Below are 19,658 nucleotides of genomic sequence, written 5' to 3'. Positions count from 1 at the left end.
GAAATTGCCCGGGATTTTGCAGAGGCGCTGCCACGGATAGTGCCCCGAGCAACCGTGCAACCGGCGAAGACCAATAATAAGATTGGGCAGAGTCAACATAGATTTATGAAAGAGAAATCTGTTAGATTTTTTGAGGTTGTAGCTAGCAGAATAGATAAGGGGAACCAGTTGATATGGTGTATTTGTATTTTCATAAGGCATTCGATAAGGTGCCACACAAGAGGTTATTAATTAGGGCTCATGGGATTGGGCGTAATATACTAGCATGGATTGAGGATTGGTTAAAGGACAGAAAACAGAGAGTTAGAATAAACGGGTAATTTTCGGGTTGACAGGCTGTAACTAGTGGGGTACCGCAAGGATCGGTGCTTGGGCCCCAGCTATTCACAATCTATATCAATGATTTGGATGAGGGGACCAAATGTAATATATCTAAGTTTACTGAAGATACAAAGCTAGGTGGGAATGTAAGTTGTGAGCAGGATGCAAAAAGGCTTCAAGGGGATATAGACAGGCTAAGTGAATGGGCAAGAACATGACAAGTGGAATATAATGTGGAGAAATGTGAAGTTATCCACTTTGGTAGGAAAAATAGAGTATTTTTTAAATGGTGGGAGATTGGGAAATGTTGATGTTCAGAGGGACCTGGGTATCCTTGTACATGAATCACTGAAAGTTAACATGCAGGTACAGCAAGCAATTAAGAAAGCAAATAGTATGTTGGCCTTTATTATAAGAGGATTTGAGTATAAGAGTAAAGACATCTTATTGCAATTATATAGGGCCCTGGTGAGACCGCACCTGGAGTATTGTGTATAGTTTTGGTCTCCTTTCCTAAGGAAGGATATACTTGCCATCGAGGGAGTGCAACGAAGGCTCACCTGTCTGATTCCTAGGATGGGGGATTATCCTATGAGGAGAGATTGAGTAGACTAGGCCTATATTCTCTAGAGTTTAGAAGAATGAAGGGTGATCTCATTGAAACATACTAAATTCTTACAGGGCTTGACAGGGTGGATGTGGGGAGGATGTTTCCTCCGGCTGGGGAGTCGAGAACCAGGGGTCACAGTCTCAGAATAAGGGGTCGGCCATTTAAGACTGAGATGAGGAGAAACTTCTTCACTCGTGGTGGTGAATCTGTGGAATTCTTTACCCCAGAGCATTGTCTTTAGTGTATTCAAGACAGTGATCGCTAGATTTTTTAATATTAAGGGAATCAACATTTAAAGTGACTGTTTTCTGTAATAAACCTTTTCTGAGAAAAATGGTCAAATGATCCCAAAATTTGATAGCATCCATCCACCACTCCCACTCAAAATGAAATTAAAAAAAATTAAAAACAGAAATGTCAAAATAGAAAAAGGAGTGGGGAAAATCAAAAGCCAAAACAGAAAAGCACACACAAAATAGGGCAGACATGAAGAGAACAAGCAACAAGATGATAGACACAGGTAACATGGAGACTATTTGTGTTAACTTACCATGTACAATGCATCGGGAGTGCTACCAAACGTTAAATGTTTTTGTTGGTCTTTGCCAAATTGATTGATACAATTATCTATTGCTAGCAGAACATATTCATGATTCTGTCCAGCTTTTCCCTGGCTAGACACAATTCTTGACACATGGGGCCTGAATTTGTGGTCGAAGGCTTCCGTCGGGCGGATGCCTCTGAAACGCAATAAATCTACGCGCTCCTGAGCCTCTAGGCGTAGGCATGCATAGAGGCCCACGTATCCCAGGGGCGCATGCGGTTCACAAGAGGTCCTGGGATCACGTGGGCCGGCCCAACCAATCAGAAAGGGGGATTCCATTGTGCTTATGGAGATTCCATTTATGTACGGAATCCCCATAAGCATAGTAGGAATTACCCAAAAAACACATGTATACAACCTTGAAATTTAAAAAAATCATTACAGGTTAAAAAGTAATTAAAATATAATTTCATTAAACACTTAAAACAAAAATTAGATTTTTTAAAAAATGAATTTAAACATTTTTAAGGGGCCAAAAATAACACCAACCTTTTTTTTTTTACAAGTTTTTGAATGTTAAAATGATTTTAAAAAAATTATTTTAATATTTATTTACCAGGTGTAAGAGTTTCATGGGCATTTTCTGGGCAAGAGTTGGGCAAATAGCCCAACCCCACGCCAGCGAATGTCCATTTCCTGCACGTGCGGAGTTTCTGTCAAGAAGAATTTTCACAGATCGCAAGTTCCGGGTTTTCACACATGCGCAGTCCATGCATAAACCCGGAACTCGCGGGGCACTTACGGCCGCACATGCACCTCGTACGTGATCACAGGACCCGGAAAATACGAGCCAATGTAACTATCAATTTTACTGTCACTTGTTAGAAACACAGAAAATAGGTGCAGGAGTAGGCCAATGGGCCCTTTGAGCCTGCACCACCATTCAATAAGATCATGGCTGATCATTCACCTCAGTACCCCTTTCCTGCTTTCTCTCCATACCCCTTGATGCCTTGAGCGGGAAGGGCCATATCTAACTCCCCCTCTTGAATATATCTAACGAACTGGCCTCAACAACTTTCTGTGGTAGAGAATTCCACAGGTTACCAACTCTCTGAGTGAAGAAGTTTCTTCTCATCTCGGTCCTAAATGGCTTACCCTTATCCTTAGACTGTGACCCCTGGTTCTGGACTTCCCCAGTATCGGAAACATTCTTCCTGCCTTTAACCTGTCCAATCCCATCAGAATTTTATATGTTTCTATAAGATCCCCTCTCATTCTTCTAAACTCCAGTGAATACAGACCCAGTCGATCCAGTCTCTCCTCATATGTCAGTCCTGCCATCCCGGGAATCAGTCTGGTGAACCTTCGCTGCACTCCCTCAATAGCAAGAACGTCCTTCCTCAGATTAGGAGACCAAAACTGAACACAATATTCCAGGTGAGGCCTCACCAAGGCCCTGTACAACTGCAGTAAGACCTCCCTGCTCCTATACTCAAATCCCCTAGCTATGAAGGCCATCATGCCATTTGCCTTCTTCACCGTCTGCTGTACCTGCATGCCAACGTTCAATGACTGATGTACCATGACACCCAGGTCTTGTTGCACCTCCCCTTTTCCTAATCTGTCACCATTCAGATAATATTCTGCCTTCGTGTTTTTGCCACCAAAGTGGATAACCTCACATTTATCCACATTATACTGCATTTGCCATGCATTTGCCCATTCACCTAACCTGTCCAAGTCACCCTGCAGCCTCTTAGCATCCTCCTCACAGCTCATACCGCCACACAGCTTAGTGTCATCTGCAAACTTGGATATTACATTCAATTCCTTCATCTAAATCATTGATGTATATTGTAAATAGCTGGGGTCCCAGCACTGAACCCTGCGCCATCCCACTAGTCACTGCCTGCCATTGTGAAAAGGACCCGGTTATCTCGACTCTTTGCTTCCTGTCTGCCAATCAGTTCTCTATCCATGTCAATACATTACCCCCAATACCATTTGTTGTTAATACATTCAAGCTAGATCTCATGGCAGCAAACACAGGCTTTCTGGATTCTACCAAATGCAGTATTAGTAGTATTGCTGGCAAAAATCGACTGTAAAGCAAGAACAGAAAAATAGTCTAAGTGGAAAGTTGTCGTGCAATAATGGACAAGGTTTATGATTTGATTAAGGAGCTGCTCTGTAATAACCAAGGGCCCAGAATATTGCATTATTGTACCATAGTTGTGTATAATTTTACACAAATAACTTCTTTTGCTAGTTGCAATGTGGATACATAATAGTTTCAGTACAAAAGGAAACAACAGTCTGGAACACACCATCATTAAAAATAAATAATTACAAATTAGTCTCCATATGCATCATCAGTCTATGGCCCGGACTTTGTGGTCAGCAGCAAAGTGACAGCACTCACCGTTGACCTTGAAAAAAGCTGCCCACAAAGATTTAGTCATCTCCGTGGCATGGATTTCACCTTTCCCAAAGTTAATTAAATTCTGGCGTCACCTATAGGGGATCTCCGATGTCCAGCAACAGTGATGCCATCAAGCAGGCTAAGCAGCCAATCTCATTGAAGAGTTCTCGATGCAAACCAAGAAGCAAAAAGCACTGAATATCCTTCACATTTTAATCATTTTACAGACAGTGAAATAAAAATTGGAACATACACATGAGATTAAGGTAGAAGCTGAAATATCTTAAACAAACACAACAAAAAAAATAATGATTTTTATTATTTTAAAACTATGGAATTTGTATAAAAATGGAAAAATTTGACATTCCACAAATATAACATTCCTTTTTCCAAGACCAAAGAGGTTGTTCAGCAGAAATTATGACAGTACGCCATTAAAAATCCAGTTACACCTCATTCACGTTTGGGGTTTTTTTACAGCGAGATTAGAGCATAAAAGGTGGAAGTTCAGGTCAATTCATGTGATTTGTAAGATTTCCATCTGCAAGGACGGAGTGGGAAATCACTGACAGCAACTTCTGGATTATCACGTTTAACTGCACATGTGCTGATGCCAGAAGTTATGGTCAGCTTCACAGAGTAATGACAGCAAACGCTAACAGTTTCACAGTCATTATAATCTCAAATTCTAGGCCATTATGTTTCCTATCAGGCCTGTTTACAGAAGGGACACTGAAGGCTCTCAAATGGCTCTGTGGTTAAGTGTGCATTACAGATCAGGATCATCCCAGGTTCAATCAATGGTCAGTGCAGTGCTCGGCATAGGTTGCCGTGGAGGAATTACAATTGATTTCAAAGACCCGAGCTAGGAAGCAAGAAAAGCAATTAGGGTTCCTGCTACTGATTCATAAGAACATAAGAATTAGGAGCAGGAGTACACCAGATGGCCTCGAGCCTGCTCCACCATTCAATAAGATCATGGCTGATCTGCAAACTCAACTGTGTCAGCTGTGGCTCGGTAGGTAGCATACTTGCTTCTGAGTCAGAAGGTAACACACTCGCCTCTGAGTCAGAAGATTGTGGGTTCAAGTCTCACTCCAGGGATTTGAGCACATAAATCTTGGCTGACACTCCAGTGCAGTGATGAGGGAGTGCTGCACTGTTGGAGGTGCCATCTTTCGAATGAGATGTTAAACTGAGTCCCTGTCTGCCCTCTCAGGTGGACGTAAAAGATCCCATGGCACTATTTTGAAGAAGAGCAGGGGAGTTATCCCCTTTGTCCTGACCAATATTTATCCCTCATTCAACATAACAAAAACAGATTATCTGCTCATTATCACATTGCTGTTTGTGGGAGCTTGATGTGCGCAAAATTGGCTGCCGTGTTTCCCACATTACAACAGTGACTATACTCCAAAAGTACTTAATTGCTGTAAAGCGCTTTGAGACATCCGGTGGTCGTGAAAGGCAATATATAAATGCAAGTCTTTCTTTCTTTAACTCCACTTTCCCGCCGATTTGCCATATCCCTCGATTCCCTTAGAATCCAAAATTCTATTTCAGCCTTGTATATACGCAACGATTCAGCATCCACCACCCTTTGGGGTGGAGAATTCAACATTCTGAGTGGAGAAATTCCTCCTCATCTCAGTCTTAAATGGCCGATCCCTTATCCTGAGACTATGTCCCCTAGTTCTAGACTCTCCAGCCAGGAGAAACAGCCTGTCCGCATCTACCCTATCAATCCCCCTCAGAATTTTATATGTTTCAATGAGATCATCTCGAATTCTTCGAAACTCCAGAGAGTATAGGCCTAATCTACACAATCTCTCCTCATAGGACAACCTTCTCATCCCAGGAATCAATCTAGTGAACCTTCGTTACACCGCCTCCAAGGCAAGTATATCCTTCCTCAGATCAGATATGCATAGTACTCCAGGTGTGGTCTAACCACAAGTCCTATACAACTTCCTTACTGTGGTACTCCAACCTCCTTGCAATAAAGACCAACATAAAATCGTTACGGCCAGAAACCAGCATTGCGTAAAAAGGATTTTCCTCATGTCGCCTTTGGATCTTCTACCCCTTTCTGATTGGTTGGGCTTAGGGAGGGGGGGAAACGCACCTTCAGAGAATCCTTTAACACAAAGTCGCTGCAAAAGAAGTAAAAAAACAAATCTCACTTACCTTTTCTTGCAGGTCTTCATACCTACCATCCAGCTAAGACCTGCTCCCACGTGGCGGTCTTTTCTCCTGCAGGCGTGGAGGATCGCTCGGATCTACCTCAGGTGGGAGGACTTTTTTTCGGCGATGTACGCCGGTGTATGCTCCCCAGCAGTCCTTCCAAACCACCGGCGTGATGGCCTCACCAATCTCCCACGGAGGGAAGAGCGCCGAAAAAAACGGGGAAACCGCCAAGAAAACTCGGCAGAAGCCGGCAGTTGGGCCATCAATTTCGGGCCCCTATGCCTCTATTTATAAAGACTAGGATCCCGTATGCTTTTTTAACTGCTTTCTCAACCTGTCCTGCCACCTTCAACGATTTGTGCAAATATACCCCCAGATCTCTCTGTTCCTGCAACCCCTTTAGAATTGTACCCTTTAGTTTATATTGCATCTCTTCATTTGTTCTACCAAAATGTATCACTTCGCACTTTCCTGCGTTAAATTTCATCTGCCACATGTCTGCCCATTCCACCAGCCTGTCTGTCTTCTTAAAGTCTATCACTATCCTCCTCACTGTTCGCTATACTTCCAGATTTTGTGTCATCTGCAAATTTTGAAAATGTGCCCTGAACACCCAAGTCCAAGTCATTAACATACATCAAGAAAAGCAGTGGTCCTTGTGCCGACCCCTGGGGAACACCACTGTGTATCTTCCTCCAGTCTTAAAAACCATTCACCATTTCTCTCTGTTTCCTGTCACTTAGCCAATTTCGTATCCATGCTGCCACTGTCCCATTTATTCCATGGGTTTCAACTTTGCTGGCAAGCCTATTACATGACAAGTACAGCCAGCCTTACGAGTACGTCCTCCTCATCAATTTTTATCCCATCCAGCATCTCAACTATCTCCTCTTTCACTATGACTTTGACAGCATCTTCTTCCAAAAAATGCAAAGTACTTATTTAATACCTCAGCCATGTCCTCTGTCTCCATGCGTAGGTCTCCTTTTTGGTCCCTAATCAACCCCATCCCTCCGCTTACTACCCGTTTACTATTTATATGCCTATAGATGACTTTTGTATTTCCTTTTATGTTAGCCGCTATTCTCTTTTTGCCCCTCTTATTTGCTTTTTCACTTCCCCTCTGCACTTTCTATATTCAGCCTGATTCTCACTTGTATTCTCAACCTAACATTTGTCATAAGTCCCTTTTTTCTGCTTCATCTTTCTCTCTCTATCTCTTTAGTCATCCAGGAAGCTCTGGCTTTGCTTGCCCTACCTCTCCCCCCCCTCATGAGAATGTACCTCGTTTGTAACCGAACTAACTCCTATTTAAAAGCAACCCATTGTTCAATTACAGTTTTGCCTGCCAATCTTTGATTCCAGTTTACCTGGGCCAGGTCTATTCTCAACCCACTGAAATTAGCCCTTCTCCAACTAAGTATTTTAACTCTAGATTGCTCCTTGTCCTTTTCCATAACTAATCTAAACCTTATGACACTATGATCATTGTTCCCTAAATGTTCCCCAACTGATACTTGATCCACCTGACCCACCTCATTCCCCAGAACTAGATTCAAATCCAGAAATGCCTCCTTCCTCATTGGGCCGGAAACGCACTGATTAAAAAAGTTCTTCTGAACACACTTCCGAAATTCTTCCCCCTCTGCCCTTTACACTATTACTATCACACTCTATATTAAGATAGTTAAAGTCCCCCATTATCACTACTCTATAGTTCTTGCACCTCTCTGTAATCTCCCTGCAAATTTGCTCCTCTATATCCTTCCTACTAGTAGTGCAATGGCACCTCTATTATTTCTTAACTCTTAACTAAATATATTCTGTAATTAACCTCTCTAGGACATCCTCTCTCTCCATTACGTAATATGCTCCTGAATCAATATTGCCAGCCTACCTCCTTTCTTTCCTTCCCTATCTTTCCTGAATACTTTATATCCAGGAATATTTAGTACCCAATCCTGTCTTTTTTGAACCAGGTCTCCATTATCGCCACAACATTATATTTTCATGTGACTATTTGAGCCTGCAGCTCACCCACCTTATTTACCACGCTTCATGCGTTCACACACACTGCACTGTAAATCTATCTTAGATAGACCTTCTTGTAGGCCGTATGGCCTACTCCTGTCGTATGGCCTACTCCTGTTCCTATTTCTTATATTCTTATTCTCTCTTAGTCAGACTCCACCTAATACTGTAGTATCTGTTACTCTAGTGCTATCTGTCTTTCCCATTCCTTTGTGCACTTTGTTTCTCCTTTCTAATACTACATCTTGGTGCCCATCCTCCTGCCAAATTTAAACCCTCCACAACAGCACTAGCAACCGCTCCCCCCCCACCACCCCCACACGAGGGTATTGGCCCCGGCTCTGTTGATCTGCAACCCATCCAGCCTGTACAGGTCCCACCTCTCCCAGAACCAGTCCCAATATCCCAGGAATCTAAAGCCCTCCCTCCTGCACCATCTCTCCAGCCACACATTCAGCTGCTCTATCCTATTTCAATACTGACTAGCACATGGCACCCGGAGTAATCCGGAGATTACTACCTTTGAGGTCCTGCTTTTTAATCTCTTTCGTAGCTCCCTAAAATCTGGCTGCTGCAAGACCTCATCCCTCTTTCTACCTATGTCGTTGATACCAATATGGACCATGGCCTCTGCCTGTTCACCCTCCCCCCTCAGAATGTTCTGCAACCTCACAGAAACATCCTTGACCTTGGCACACGGGAGGCATCATACCGTCCTGGAATCACGTCTGCAGCCACAGAATCACCTAACTATTGAATCCCCTATCACTATTGATTTCCTGATCTTCCTCCTTCCCCCCTGTACAGCTGAGCCACCCGTGGTGCCATGGACTTGGCTCTGGCTGTACTCCCCAGAGGAACCATTGCCCTCACCACCGGTTGGAGAGCGAGATGCACTCAGGGGACTCTTACACTACCTGCCTGATCCTCCTTTTCAGTCTGGCGGTCATCCATTCCCTCTCTGCCTGAACACTCTTAAGCTGCGGGGTGGCCATCTCCTGAAACGTGCTATCCACATATCTGTCAGCCTCATGGATGCACCGCAGTGACGCCAGCTGCTGCTCAAGCTCTGAAACCCGGAGTTTGAGCTCCTCCAGCTGACGACACTTCCTGCACATGTGGTTATCCAGGACATGGGAAGCGCCTGGAGTTCCCACATGGCACAAGATGTGCATTCCATGGGACTGAGGTGCCCTGCCATACCTCTATTTAATATATTATTAACTAACTTAGCAGAAATAAAATTAAAACTTAAAAAAACACCAGCTACTCACCAATCAGCTCCTTCCCTTGTGCTCACGTAACTTTAGTTTTTTTTTACTCTGAGATCACTCTTTGTTGAGTTGCTCCGCTCTCGCTCAGCTCTCGCTCCTTGTGGTCTTGGGCCTGCTCTGCCTTCGCACTATTTATCTTGCCCCGCTCTCACTCCGTGTTCTCAGGCCTGCTCTGCTTAATTGCTTGCTGTACCTGCATGCTAACTGTATGTTTCTTGTACGAGGACATCTAAATCTCTCTGAACACCAACATTTAATTGTTTCTCACCATTTAAAAAATATTCTGTTTGTCTATTCTTCCTACCAAAGTGAGTAAACTCACATTCCCCACATTATACTCCATCTGCTACCTATTGCCCACTTATTTAACCTGTTTATATCCGTTTGCAGGCCTCCTCATAGCTTACTTTCCCACCTAACTTTGTATCATCAGAAAACTTGGATACAAGTTCTTTTGGGTATAAATAGGATAGAATCAGAGTTAGCTGTGATTGCTCCCATGTTCAAATATCTTGTAGATGCTTTCACATGGATGACCACTTGGGGAAGGTACTGGAGTGTTGCTGTCAACTCTAGAACAGTATCCCAACGTGAACCACTGTCTTCAGAAGAGGGAGGAAGGAAAACTGTAAAGGTTAAGGAAATTCAATTTTGGTACAAATCCAAAACTGTGGGCAGTTATTGCATCTTGCATTGCAAAGTTTGAACTTTGTTATAAAGTATGAAGCATTACAACAAATGTTAATCGGGTACATGTTGGCCTGGGATTTGCTGTACTGATAACGGCAAGGCTGTCAGCGCTTGCCGTTATTACAGGGTAAAACTGACAGCAACTTCTGGCGCCCACACAAGTGGAGTTAAAACGTGGAAATCCGGAAGATACTGTCAGTGATACCTTGCTCCTCCACAGGCTGCGCTGCTGTAGTCTTCGGCGATGGAACCTGCAAAGATCACTGCAATAGCGGAACTTCGGCTAATTACCCACTATTCTCGCTCAAAAGACAGATGAAAAGTTAGGGCTTGTACAATCAGGAATAACTGAGTTTCTAACAGCGTAATAAGTAATAATTACTGCTGAACAATTTCTCTGGCCCTAAAAAAATTATTTTACGGCCCTAAAAAAATTATTTTACAAGTATGTAGTTACATTCTCTCAGAAGAAAATTAATATTACAGATCTATAAGAAAAAACATTTTTTTTAATAGTTTTTAGGTTTTTCTTTTTTATGTCTCTCCCTTAATTTCATGTGTATGTACCAGTCTTTATTTTGCTTCCTGTATAATGATTTAAATGTAAGTTACATTTCCTGTTTTTTACTTTGCAGTCTGCATGGCTCAGTGAAGATTCTTCAATCTGATTGGTTGAAGAGCCTCCCTGCTGCTAGCACTGCACACAGATGCCACAGATCCTCTGTAGAGTGCGCTGCATTGGATTAGATGCCCGAAAACTAGAAATCTCCGCTGACAAGCCAATGAAAAGTCTCTGGTCAACCGTACGTGAGGTGAACGCGAAAGCCTTTCAGTTGCCGCTCACAGCAAAATCCGGGCCTGTATACCATTCAATATTACAACAGACCTTTTAAATGTTGCTATGATATATGCATTTAGATTTATAGAATGACATTTCACCACAAATGCACGAGTACCAACTTAAACACATTTTATTACCCGTTGTAAATTCTCCTTTCCTTGTTGGTGTTGTCTGGATAGTCTTGCTTCCTCTTGCTGTGCATTCTCCACAATCGCTTTCTCTAAGTCACTTTGTATTACTGCTCCAGCTTTAGCTCCTGTCTCTGTAGCATATCTTTTTGACATCTCCTGTTCATACTCATCTTTTGATTGTCTGGGGAAGAGATACACAACATGTGTAAGAACAAGTGCAGATTACTTAGTTCAAATGCATCAAATTAAGTTTTGAACAAAGCATTAAAATCTTGGGATTGAAAGGAATGAAATTTAGATTTTCATCCTGTACCACATGGCATCTCCTCCTTGCATTGCTCACATAATGCAACCATCTTCAGTATTTGACAGAAGGCATCATAAGTAGTAAGATTAAGTGAACAAAACAGATTAAAAATTCTGTTCTGAAACAGCTTTAAAGAGTCTCATCATTCGGACACAATTTTTAAAAACTCATCTTTCTTTAGAATACTTGACATATTGAAATAATGTAATGTGCCTACACCATAAACATAATACACTGGTATAGTATCTAAAACAAAGTCCATTCATCCTTTTTTAATTCCATTAATTTTGCTTTGAGTGTAGGAATACATCAATGGGAACTAATCTAACACAATCAGGTTAATTAATTTATACTTGACATTGAATCTTCTTTTATTTATTTACTGCATTGCTACAAATAATTACTTCTTCACACTAAATCCAAACTAGTGTGTCCCCACACCCTATTGCCCCCGAGAGGTCATCATCCCAAAGGTCTTAAATAGAAATACACAAACAAATCAACAGATATGAATAAAATAAAAAAGTAATAAAATTTGTTTTAGAGAATTTCTTTTTAACAGTGTAGACAATCCAGAGTTGTCAATCCAGTGGCAGTCAACAGGTGTTTTAAATGTGGGACAGGCATTTGTTTTGAAGAGTTCCCCCAAAATGGCGCATTTGATAGCAACATCGTGTTTGTTCGATATGTTTTGGTAAATCTAACAAAAAACAGAGAGTTGGGATAAATGGGTCATTTTCAGGTTGACAAATTATAACTAATAGGGTGCCACAGGGATCAGTGTGGGGCTGCAACTATTTACAATCTATATTAATGACTTGGATGAAGGGGAACCAGTATACACCAAGGAGAGGAACAAATTGGGAGGACGAAAAATAGCGAGAAGGTTCTCGGACGAGACAAATGCCTCCCTCATGCAGGAGGTCAAGTCACGCTGGGGTCAATTGACCCAGGGAGGGCATGGGAAGCCCACCCCAAAGGCTACCAGAAGATATGGTCTCGTCAGCGACCAACAAGTTTCATGAGGGCAACCGGTGCCGCAAGCGCTGGAATGACCTTGTCGAATCCGCCAGAGTAAATATTACATTTACTTACTTACATGTACTTATATATTTAAATATTTTGAATTGCAAGTGTAATGTGTGATTAAAATCAGATGTAATGCCTTGCACAGAGATGGTTACGTCTTTAGATAAAGAATGCTAAGTTTCATAATAATCATGATTACATCTGTCGGTTATGTGTTGTATCAATCACTGTGACAGTACCTAGCAATGATATCACACAATGATCTCATGCCGTATCATGCTGGTGTTACCTTTTACAGAAGAAGCTTTCCAAGAATAGGGCCGAGCAGAGGCGAACGGGTGAGGGCCACCAGTCATCAACAACCTCACCGACATCGAGGAGCAGGTGCTGGCACGAGTGGGGAGCCACCCCCGGTCGGCCACGCATGCAGCTGCAGAACCTGATGTGAAGCCACGTGAGTAAAGTATACACCATTGCGTGATGTAAATTCAATAGATGCCATACCCATTCATATCCAACCAATAATATGTAGATGAATCATAAAAATGTTCTCTAAATAATGATGGCCTCATGAGAATCATTGCAATGCAGAATTTGGTGATGAAATTTGATGTCTGGGATGATTTTGATAGAGTTGGTGCTTTTGTCGTGCATATGCTGTGTGTAGCGCTGGAATCACCTTGTGACCCTAGCACCCCCTTCTCCTCTAATAACCTCATTTATATTTTGCAGCTCAGCCAGCAGCATGGCCCCATGCAAGAACACCGAGCCCAGAAGCTGGGGGCACGGGGACGGACTCGCCGGACGATCCTCCATCTGGTGCTGAGGAGCCCCGATTCTCGTCCGGGGATCTGCTGGGTCCCTTCTCAACAGATGACAGTGCGGACTTTGAGGAGCCTGCATCGCCAAGCTCCATAATCCATTCGACACTGATGACATCTAGTGTTCCTGCGGCCATTCCCACCTCCACCGTGGAGGTACCGGGCTCAAGCACCTTGCCACAGGGCACTCCAGGTGTCTCCAAGACTGCGCCGACGAAGCGGAGGTTGGTTCAACGCAGCAGGTCTGCTCCACGAGCGGCAGATCTGAGCGGGGATATGGTACACTTGTCCAGGAGGAATGTTGACATAGGTCAGCAGATCCTCCAGACAATGGGGGGCATATCACACCAGCTGACCAGCATGTTCGCCACCATGACAGAGTACGTGCCGCGGATGGCGGAGGCCGTGGTGCTGATAGCCAGGAACACTGGTGGCAGAGGCCTCCCAGTGGTCCTGGAGCGCAGCACTGCACCCCAAGGTGCCGCACCCCCATTGTCAACGACACATGAGAGCCAGGAGGAAGATATTGTTTCTGGCTCGGAGCACGTCCCCACCTTGGGACCGTCCTCTCCCATATCCGTCCAAGCAACAGTTCTGCCATCATCCCCTCAATGAAGCAGTGCCTAAGGAGCTCCTTGGCCAGTTGGCTTGAAGACAGAAGGGGAAGGGGAAGGGGTAGAGGTGGGGAGGAGAAGTGGGGGGGGAAGAAAAGTGAGGTGCATGGCTGCAGGTGTTGTCTTGGGCATCTTTTTATGTTGTTGGTGCTATTTTGTTGGGAGGGTTGGGGGAAGGGGCGAGGGGGGCTACCTTGTTGGTTTGCATTTGTGTTCTGTGTTGCTGGAAATGTTGACCATTTGAATGATGTATATGTGATCAATTTGTTGTGGGGTGGGGTGGGGGTGGGGTGTTTTTTACAGTTATAATTATGATTTCACACAAATGTTCAGATTAAATGTTTTTTATTTAACATAACCTTGTTGCGCATTGTCTCAGATAGCTGCACCGTTACATAGTGGTGATTCCTTAACATGAAAGGGTATAATTAAACTTAACTTGAATCAACTTAAACTTTAACTGTCACCAAGGTGATGCACACCATTGATGTATGAGCTGCACACCCAGCAGTATTGCAGCTTTGTAAATAAGCAAAGCACTCATTTATGAGCTGCTGACGCAAGAGTTTTGCAACTATGTAGCCACCACGGGCACTAAGTTGATGCCGGAGATGAGGGGGATGACTTATGAGGAAAGGTTGAGTAGGTTGGGCCTCTACTCATTGGAGTTCAGAAGAATGAGAGGTGATCTTAGCAAAATGTATAAGATTATGAGGAGGCTTGACAAGGTGGATGCAGAGAGGATGTTTTCACTGATGGGGCAGACTAGAACTAGAGGGCATGATCTTAGAATAAGGGGCCGCCCATTTAAAACAGAGATGAGGAGAAATTTCTTCTCTCAGAGGGTTGTAAATCTGTGGAATTCGCTACCTCAGAGAGCTGTGGAAGCTGGGACATTGAATAAATTTAAGACAGAAATAGGCAGTTTCTTAAATGATAAGGGGATAAGGGGTTATGGGGAGTGGGTGGGGAAGTGGAGCTGAGTCCATGATCAGATCAGCCATTATCTTATTGAATGTCGGAGCAGGCTCGAAGGACCGTATGGTCGACTCCTGTTCCTACTTCTTATGTTCTTATGTGGTCGTTCAACCTTATTTCAGGGTTAAAATGGACATTAAGTGGGCGGTATGCATGCAAAAATAATGGAAAGTCTAGCCCATAGATTGGTCAAGTGAGTGGGCAAAAATTTGGCAGATGGAGTATAATGTGGGAAAATGTGAGGTTTTCCACTTTGGTAGGAAGAATAGAAAAGCAAAATATTATTTAAATAGAGAGAAACTACAGAATGCTATGGTGAAGGGAGATCTGGGTGTCCTCGTACATGAAACACAAAAAGTTAGCATGCAGGTACAGCAAGTAATTAGGAAGGCAAATGGAATGTTGGCCTTTATTGCAAGAGGGATGGAGTATAAAAGTAGGAAAGTCTTGCTACAACTGTACAGGGCGTTGGTGAGACCACACCTAGAGTACAGCATACAGTTTTGGTCTCCTTATTTAAGGAGGGATATACTTGCATTGACGTCAGTTCAGAGAAGGTTCACTAGTTTGATTCCTAGGATGAAGGGGTTGTCTTATGAGGAAAGGTTGAGCAGATTGGGCCTATACTCATTGGAGTTTAGAAGAATGAGAGGTGATCTTATTGAAACATATAAGATTCTGAGGGGGCTTGACAAGATAGAGACTGAGAGGATGATTCCCCTCGTGGGGGGAATCTAGAACTATGGGGCATAATTTCAGAATATGGAGTCGCCCATTTAAGATGGAGATGAGGAGGAATTTCTTCTCTCAGAGGGTCATGAATCTTTGGAATTCTCTATCCCAGTGAGCTGTGGAGGCCGAGTCATTGAATATATTCAAGACTGAGATAGACAGATTCTTGAATGATAGGGGAGTCAAGGGTTATGGAGAACAGGCAGGAAAGTGGAATTGAGGCCAAGATCAGATCAGCCATGATCTTATTGAATGGCGGAGCAGGCTCAAGGGGCCATATGGCCTACTCTGCTCCTATTTCTTATGATCTTTTGTTATAATCCTTTTGTCAGATAAAAATCCATAATTGGAAATTTTATTTTCCCTAGCTTTCTAAATCAGTCAGCATACAATGATTCCTAAATCAGCATTAAAGAATATGCAGCCACTTTAGGCTCTCATGATCTCGCCTATAAATTCCAATGTTCCCATTTATTTATAATTGTTCAAAATAGCTGACTGTAAGTGAGAATCTTTACACTTAGATTCCCGCTTTTACTGTTCACACATTTTAATAGAATTGGCATCAGTCATGAAATTACACTATGGTACCACTGAAAGCCTAAGGTTTCTGTTCATGTGCAATGTAAAAAGCTAAAAGTAAATGGTCATTTGATAAAATAATTCTTAATTAAATTCTCCGTGATAACACTTGAGCAAATGCCATAATTAACTTAAGAATATCAATGAGTTACTTAGTGCAATGTACCTAAAAATGTGACTGTATGCCCTTCAACAATTTAACCTAAACATCTTTTGAATCAAAATAGTAACTCGATAATGGATTATTGATACTAATTATTCAGATACATAAAACCTAAGCCACCCAATCAAATACCTAGCATTGCTAAAATCTGCTGACTGGTTATATTGTACATAACTGTTTTACTATTCCAGATAGCTAATCACCATTTTGGTCACCAAAACAACTATAACATTTTCTCCGGTGTGCTGCAATTAAAAAATACACCATTTAGCTATTAAAATCTCATTTTCCAGGCTAAATTAGAAATTTATTGTATCCTCAAACTTCAAGTTCTTTTTAATCAAACAGATATTAGATTTACTTTTTAAAAATGAAACCTGTATTACATAATACAAGGCTGAAAATCAAACTTGCAGCCAATAACTACAACTTAACCAAGTTATTAAGATTTGAGGCTCTAAAAGAGTAAGCTTTGTAACATTTCAATAAAGTATGTAATGTATTGCATTAACTGTTCAAGTGCATAAATGAATATTGTAATAATAGGATTTACTTTACTTGCATATTGCAGTTGCAAGTAAACTTGTCATAATATTGCAAACAGGACCTACCCGCATAACTTAATAACGTCAGAATGGCACCTCCTACTGCATGTACCAATGTGAATCTTTCCACTTCCCACAGAAGCAATCCTTATGGCCTGAGTGAGATATCTAATTAATAATTAACAGCAGGCAATTTTGTACAGTTTCCCATTAGGAATTGAGTTGAATCCAACCAAACTCATTGGATGCAGTAGCCAGCAGAGAGAGGATACTTTCACATAGTATTACATAGAATTTACAGCACAGAAACAGGCTTTTTGAACCAACTCGCCTATGCCGCTGTTTTTGCTCCACACGAGCCTCCTCCCACCTCTCCTTATCTACCCCCATCAACATATAATTTTTTTTCTTTCTGTTTTCCCTTAAATGTATCTATGCCATTCACCTCAAATGGTAGAAAGTTCTATATTCTCACTATCCGCTGGGAAAAGAAGTTTCTCCAGAATTCCCTATTGGATTTATTAAGCACATAAGATATAGGAGCAAATGGCCTCTCATGCCTGCTCCCCCATTCAACAAGATCATGGCTGATGTCCAACCCTGATATTCCCACCGATCCCCAGATCCCTCAATTCCCTTAAGAGTCCAAAAACCTATCGATCTCACCCTTGAATAAAATAAACGACTGAGCATCCACAGTCCTGAGGTAAAGAATTCTGAAGATTCACAACCCTCTGAGTGAAGAAATGTTTCCTTATCTCAGTCCTAATTGGCCCACCCTTTATCCTGAGACTCATGCCCCTAGTTCTAGACCAGGGGTGGGCAATTAATTGGGCTGGAGGGCCACTTAACACGTTTTGGTGAGCTGCTGAGGGCCATCCACCAATGTTCCACCAATCGCGCGGCCCCGCACAGGCCACTCCCAAGCTCCTGCCGCTAGAAGAGATACCGCACGTGTGCAGCTGCATAGTGACTGGCCACGCAGAAAATTTAAAGAGACCACATGCGAAAAAAAATTAGAGGGAACATTGTATAAACAGAAATCCAGATATTAGTCAGATGCTATCTTACGTGCACAACATGTATTCGATACTGCTTAGAAATGAATCAAAGATAAAAGTTGAAAATATTGTGGTATCTTCTGGTCTCTGTAACTCAGTGTTGTGAAATAGAACTGTACCCTCTTTAGAGTCTGTGTCAGCATCAATTTCCCACCTCAGTCATCTTTATGTCCCTCTGCAAAGATTACTAATGCCGTCCCTCTGGATACCGGAGAGGAAAGATGCAGCGCCGGTCACTTTCTTCGGTAAAAAAGTTTTGGAGATGAGCAGCCATAACTCCACTCTAAAATGGATATGGCATATTCTAATATGCAGTGCATTTTGGGTACGGACAGCCACCATTGGGACCCAGAATCATGGAACGGATCCTTTTAAGTTCGGGCCAGAAAGAATCGCTTTTGCGAATTATTAATCTGAGTGAAGTATTACTATGTTTCTTCCTTGGCTGCCGTTCGGGTCCGTCTCTGACCCATGAGAAGTGAATGTGGATAGACCAATGTGCAGCTCGAGCTTCAGCTCCTATTCTATTTTTGTCCCATCCAGCAGGCTGGATAAATGACTTGGAGGGTCGGATGTGGCCTGCGGGCCGTATTTTGCCCACCTCTGTTCTGGACTCTCCAGCTAGGGGAAATAGCTTCTCAGTAGCCATCCTATCAAGTCCTCTCAGAATCTTGTATGTTTCAATGAGATCATAGATTACAGCACAGAAGGAGGCCATTCGTCCCATCATCACTGTCCTTATCCAATTCCCTTTTGAAAACCATGATTAGTCTGCCTCCACCATCTTTTCAGGTCCTAAGCACTCGCTGCGTAAAAAAGTTTTACCTCATGTCGCCTTTGGTTCTTTTGCCAATCACCTTAAATCTGTGTCCTCTGGTTCTCAACGCTTTGTTATTGGGAACAGTTTCTCTCTCTCTACTCTGTCTATACCCATCATGATTTTGAACACCTCTATCAAATCTCCTCTCAACCTTCCCTGCTCTAAGGAGAACAATCCCAGCTTCTCTAGTCTATCGATGTAACTGAAGTCCCTCATCCCTGGAACCATCTCATAAATCTTTTCTGCACCCTCTCTAAGGCCTTCACAACCTTCCTAAAGTGCAGTGCCCAGAATTGGACTCAATACTCCAGTTGAGGCCGAACCAGTGTTTTATAAAGTTTCATCATAACTTCCTTGCTTTTGTACACATGCCTCTGTTCATGAAGCCCAGGAACAGGTATGCTTTTTTAACCGTTTTCTCAACCTGCTCTGCCAACTTCAACGATTTGTGCACATATACCCCAGGTCGCTCTGTTTAGGCACCGACTTTAGGATTGTACCCATTAGTTTAAATTGCCTCTCCTCATTCTTCCTACCAAAATGTATCACTTCGCACTTTTTTGCATTAAATTTCATCCATGTGTCCGCTAAATTCACGAGGTAGTCGGTCAGGCAGAGTCAGCACAGATTTATGAAGGGGAAGTCATGTTTGACAAATTTGCTGGAATTCTTTGATGATGTAACGAACAGAGTGGATAAAGGGGAACCAGTAGATGTAGTGTATTTGGACTTCCAGAAGGCATTTGACAAGGTGCCACATAAAAGGTTACTGCACAAGATAAAAGTTCATGGGGTTGGGGGTAATATATTAGCATGGATAGAGGATTGGATAACTAACAGGAAACAGAGAGTCGGGATAAATGGTTCATTCTCTGGTTGGCAACCAGTAACTAGTGGGGTGCCGCAGGGATCAGTGCTGGGACCCCAACTATTTACATTCTATATTAACGTC

General features: G+C 42.6%; 1 protein-coding gene across 2 annotated transcripts in view; it reads right to left on the bottom strand.

The window, feature by feature from the left end:
- cfap36 (cilia and flagella associated protein 36) overlaps window positions 1-19,658 on the bottom strand; it is a 191,613-nt gene that overhangs the window by 41,442 nt on the left and 130,513 nt on the right. For both annotated transcript variants that reach the window (XM_070889594.1, XM_070889595.1), the window contains exon 6: window positions 11,061-11,235. In XM_070889594.1, the coding sequence (XP_070745695.1) occupies window positions 11,061-11,235 (175 nt within the window). The remainder of the gene's footprint in view (window positions 1-11,060; window positions 11,236-19,658) is intronic.

This window comes from Pristiophorus japonicus, chromosome 9 (genome assembly GCF_044704955.1).
Source record: "Pristiophorus japonicus isolate sPriJap1 chromosome 9, sPriJap1.hap1, whole genome shotgun sequence".
NCBI classification, from domain to species: Eukaryota; Metazoa; Chordata; class Chondrichthyes; family Pristiophoridae; genus Pristiophorus; species Pristiophorus japonicus.
The sequence above is the reverse complement of the archived record's forward strand: the minus strand, read 5'-3'. Positions and strand labels throughout refer to the sequence as shown.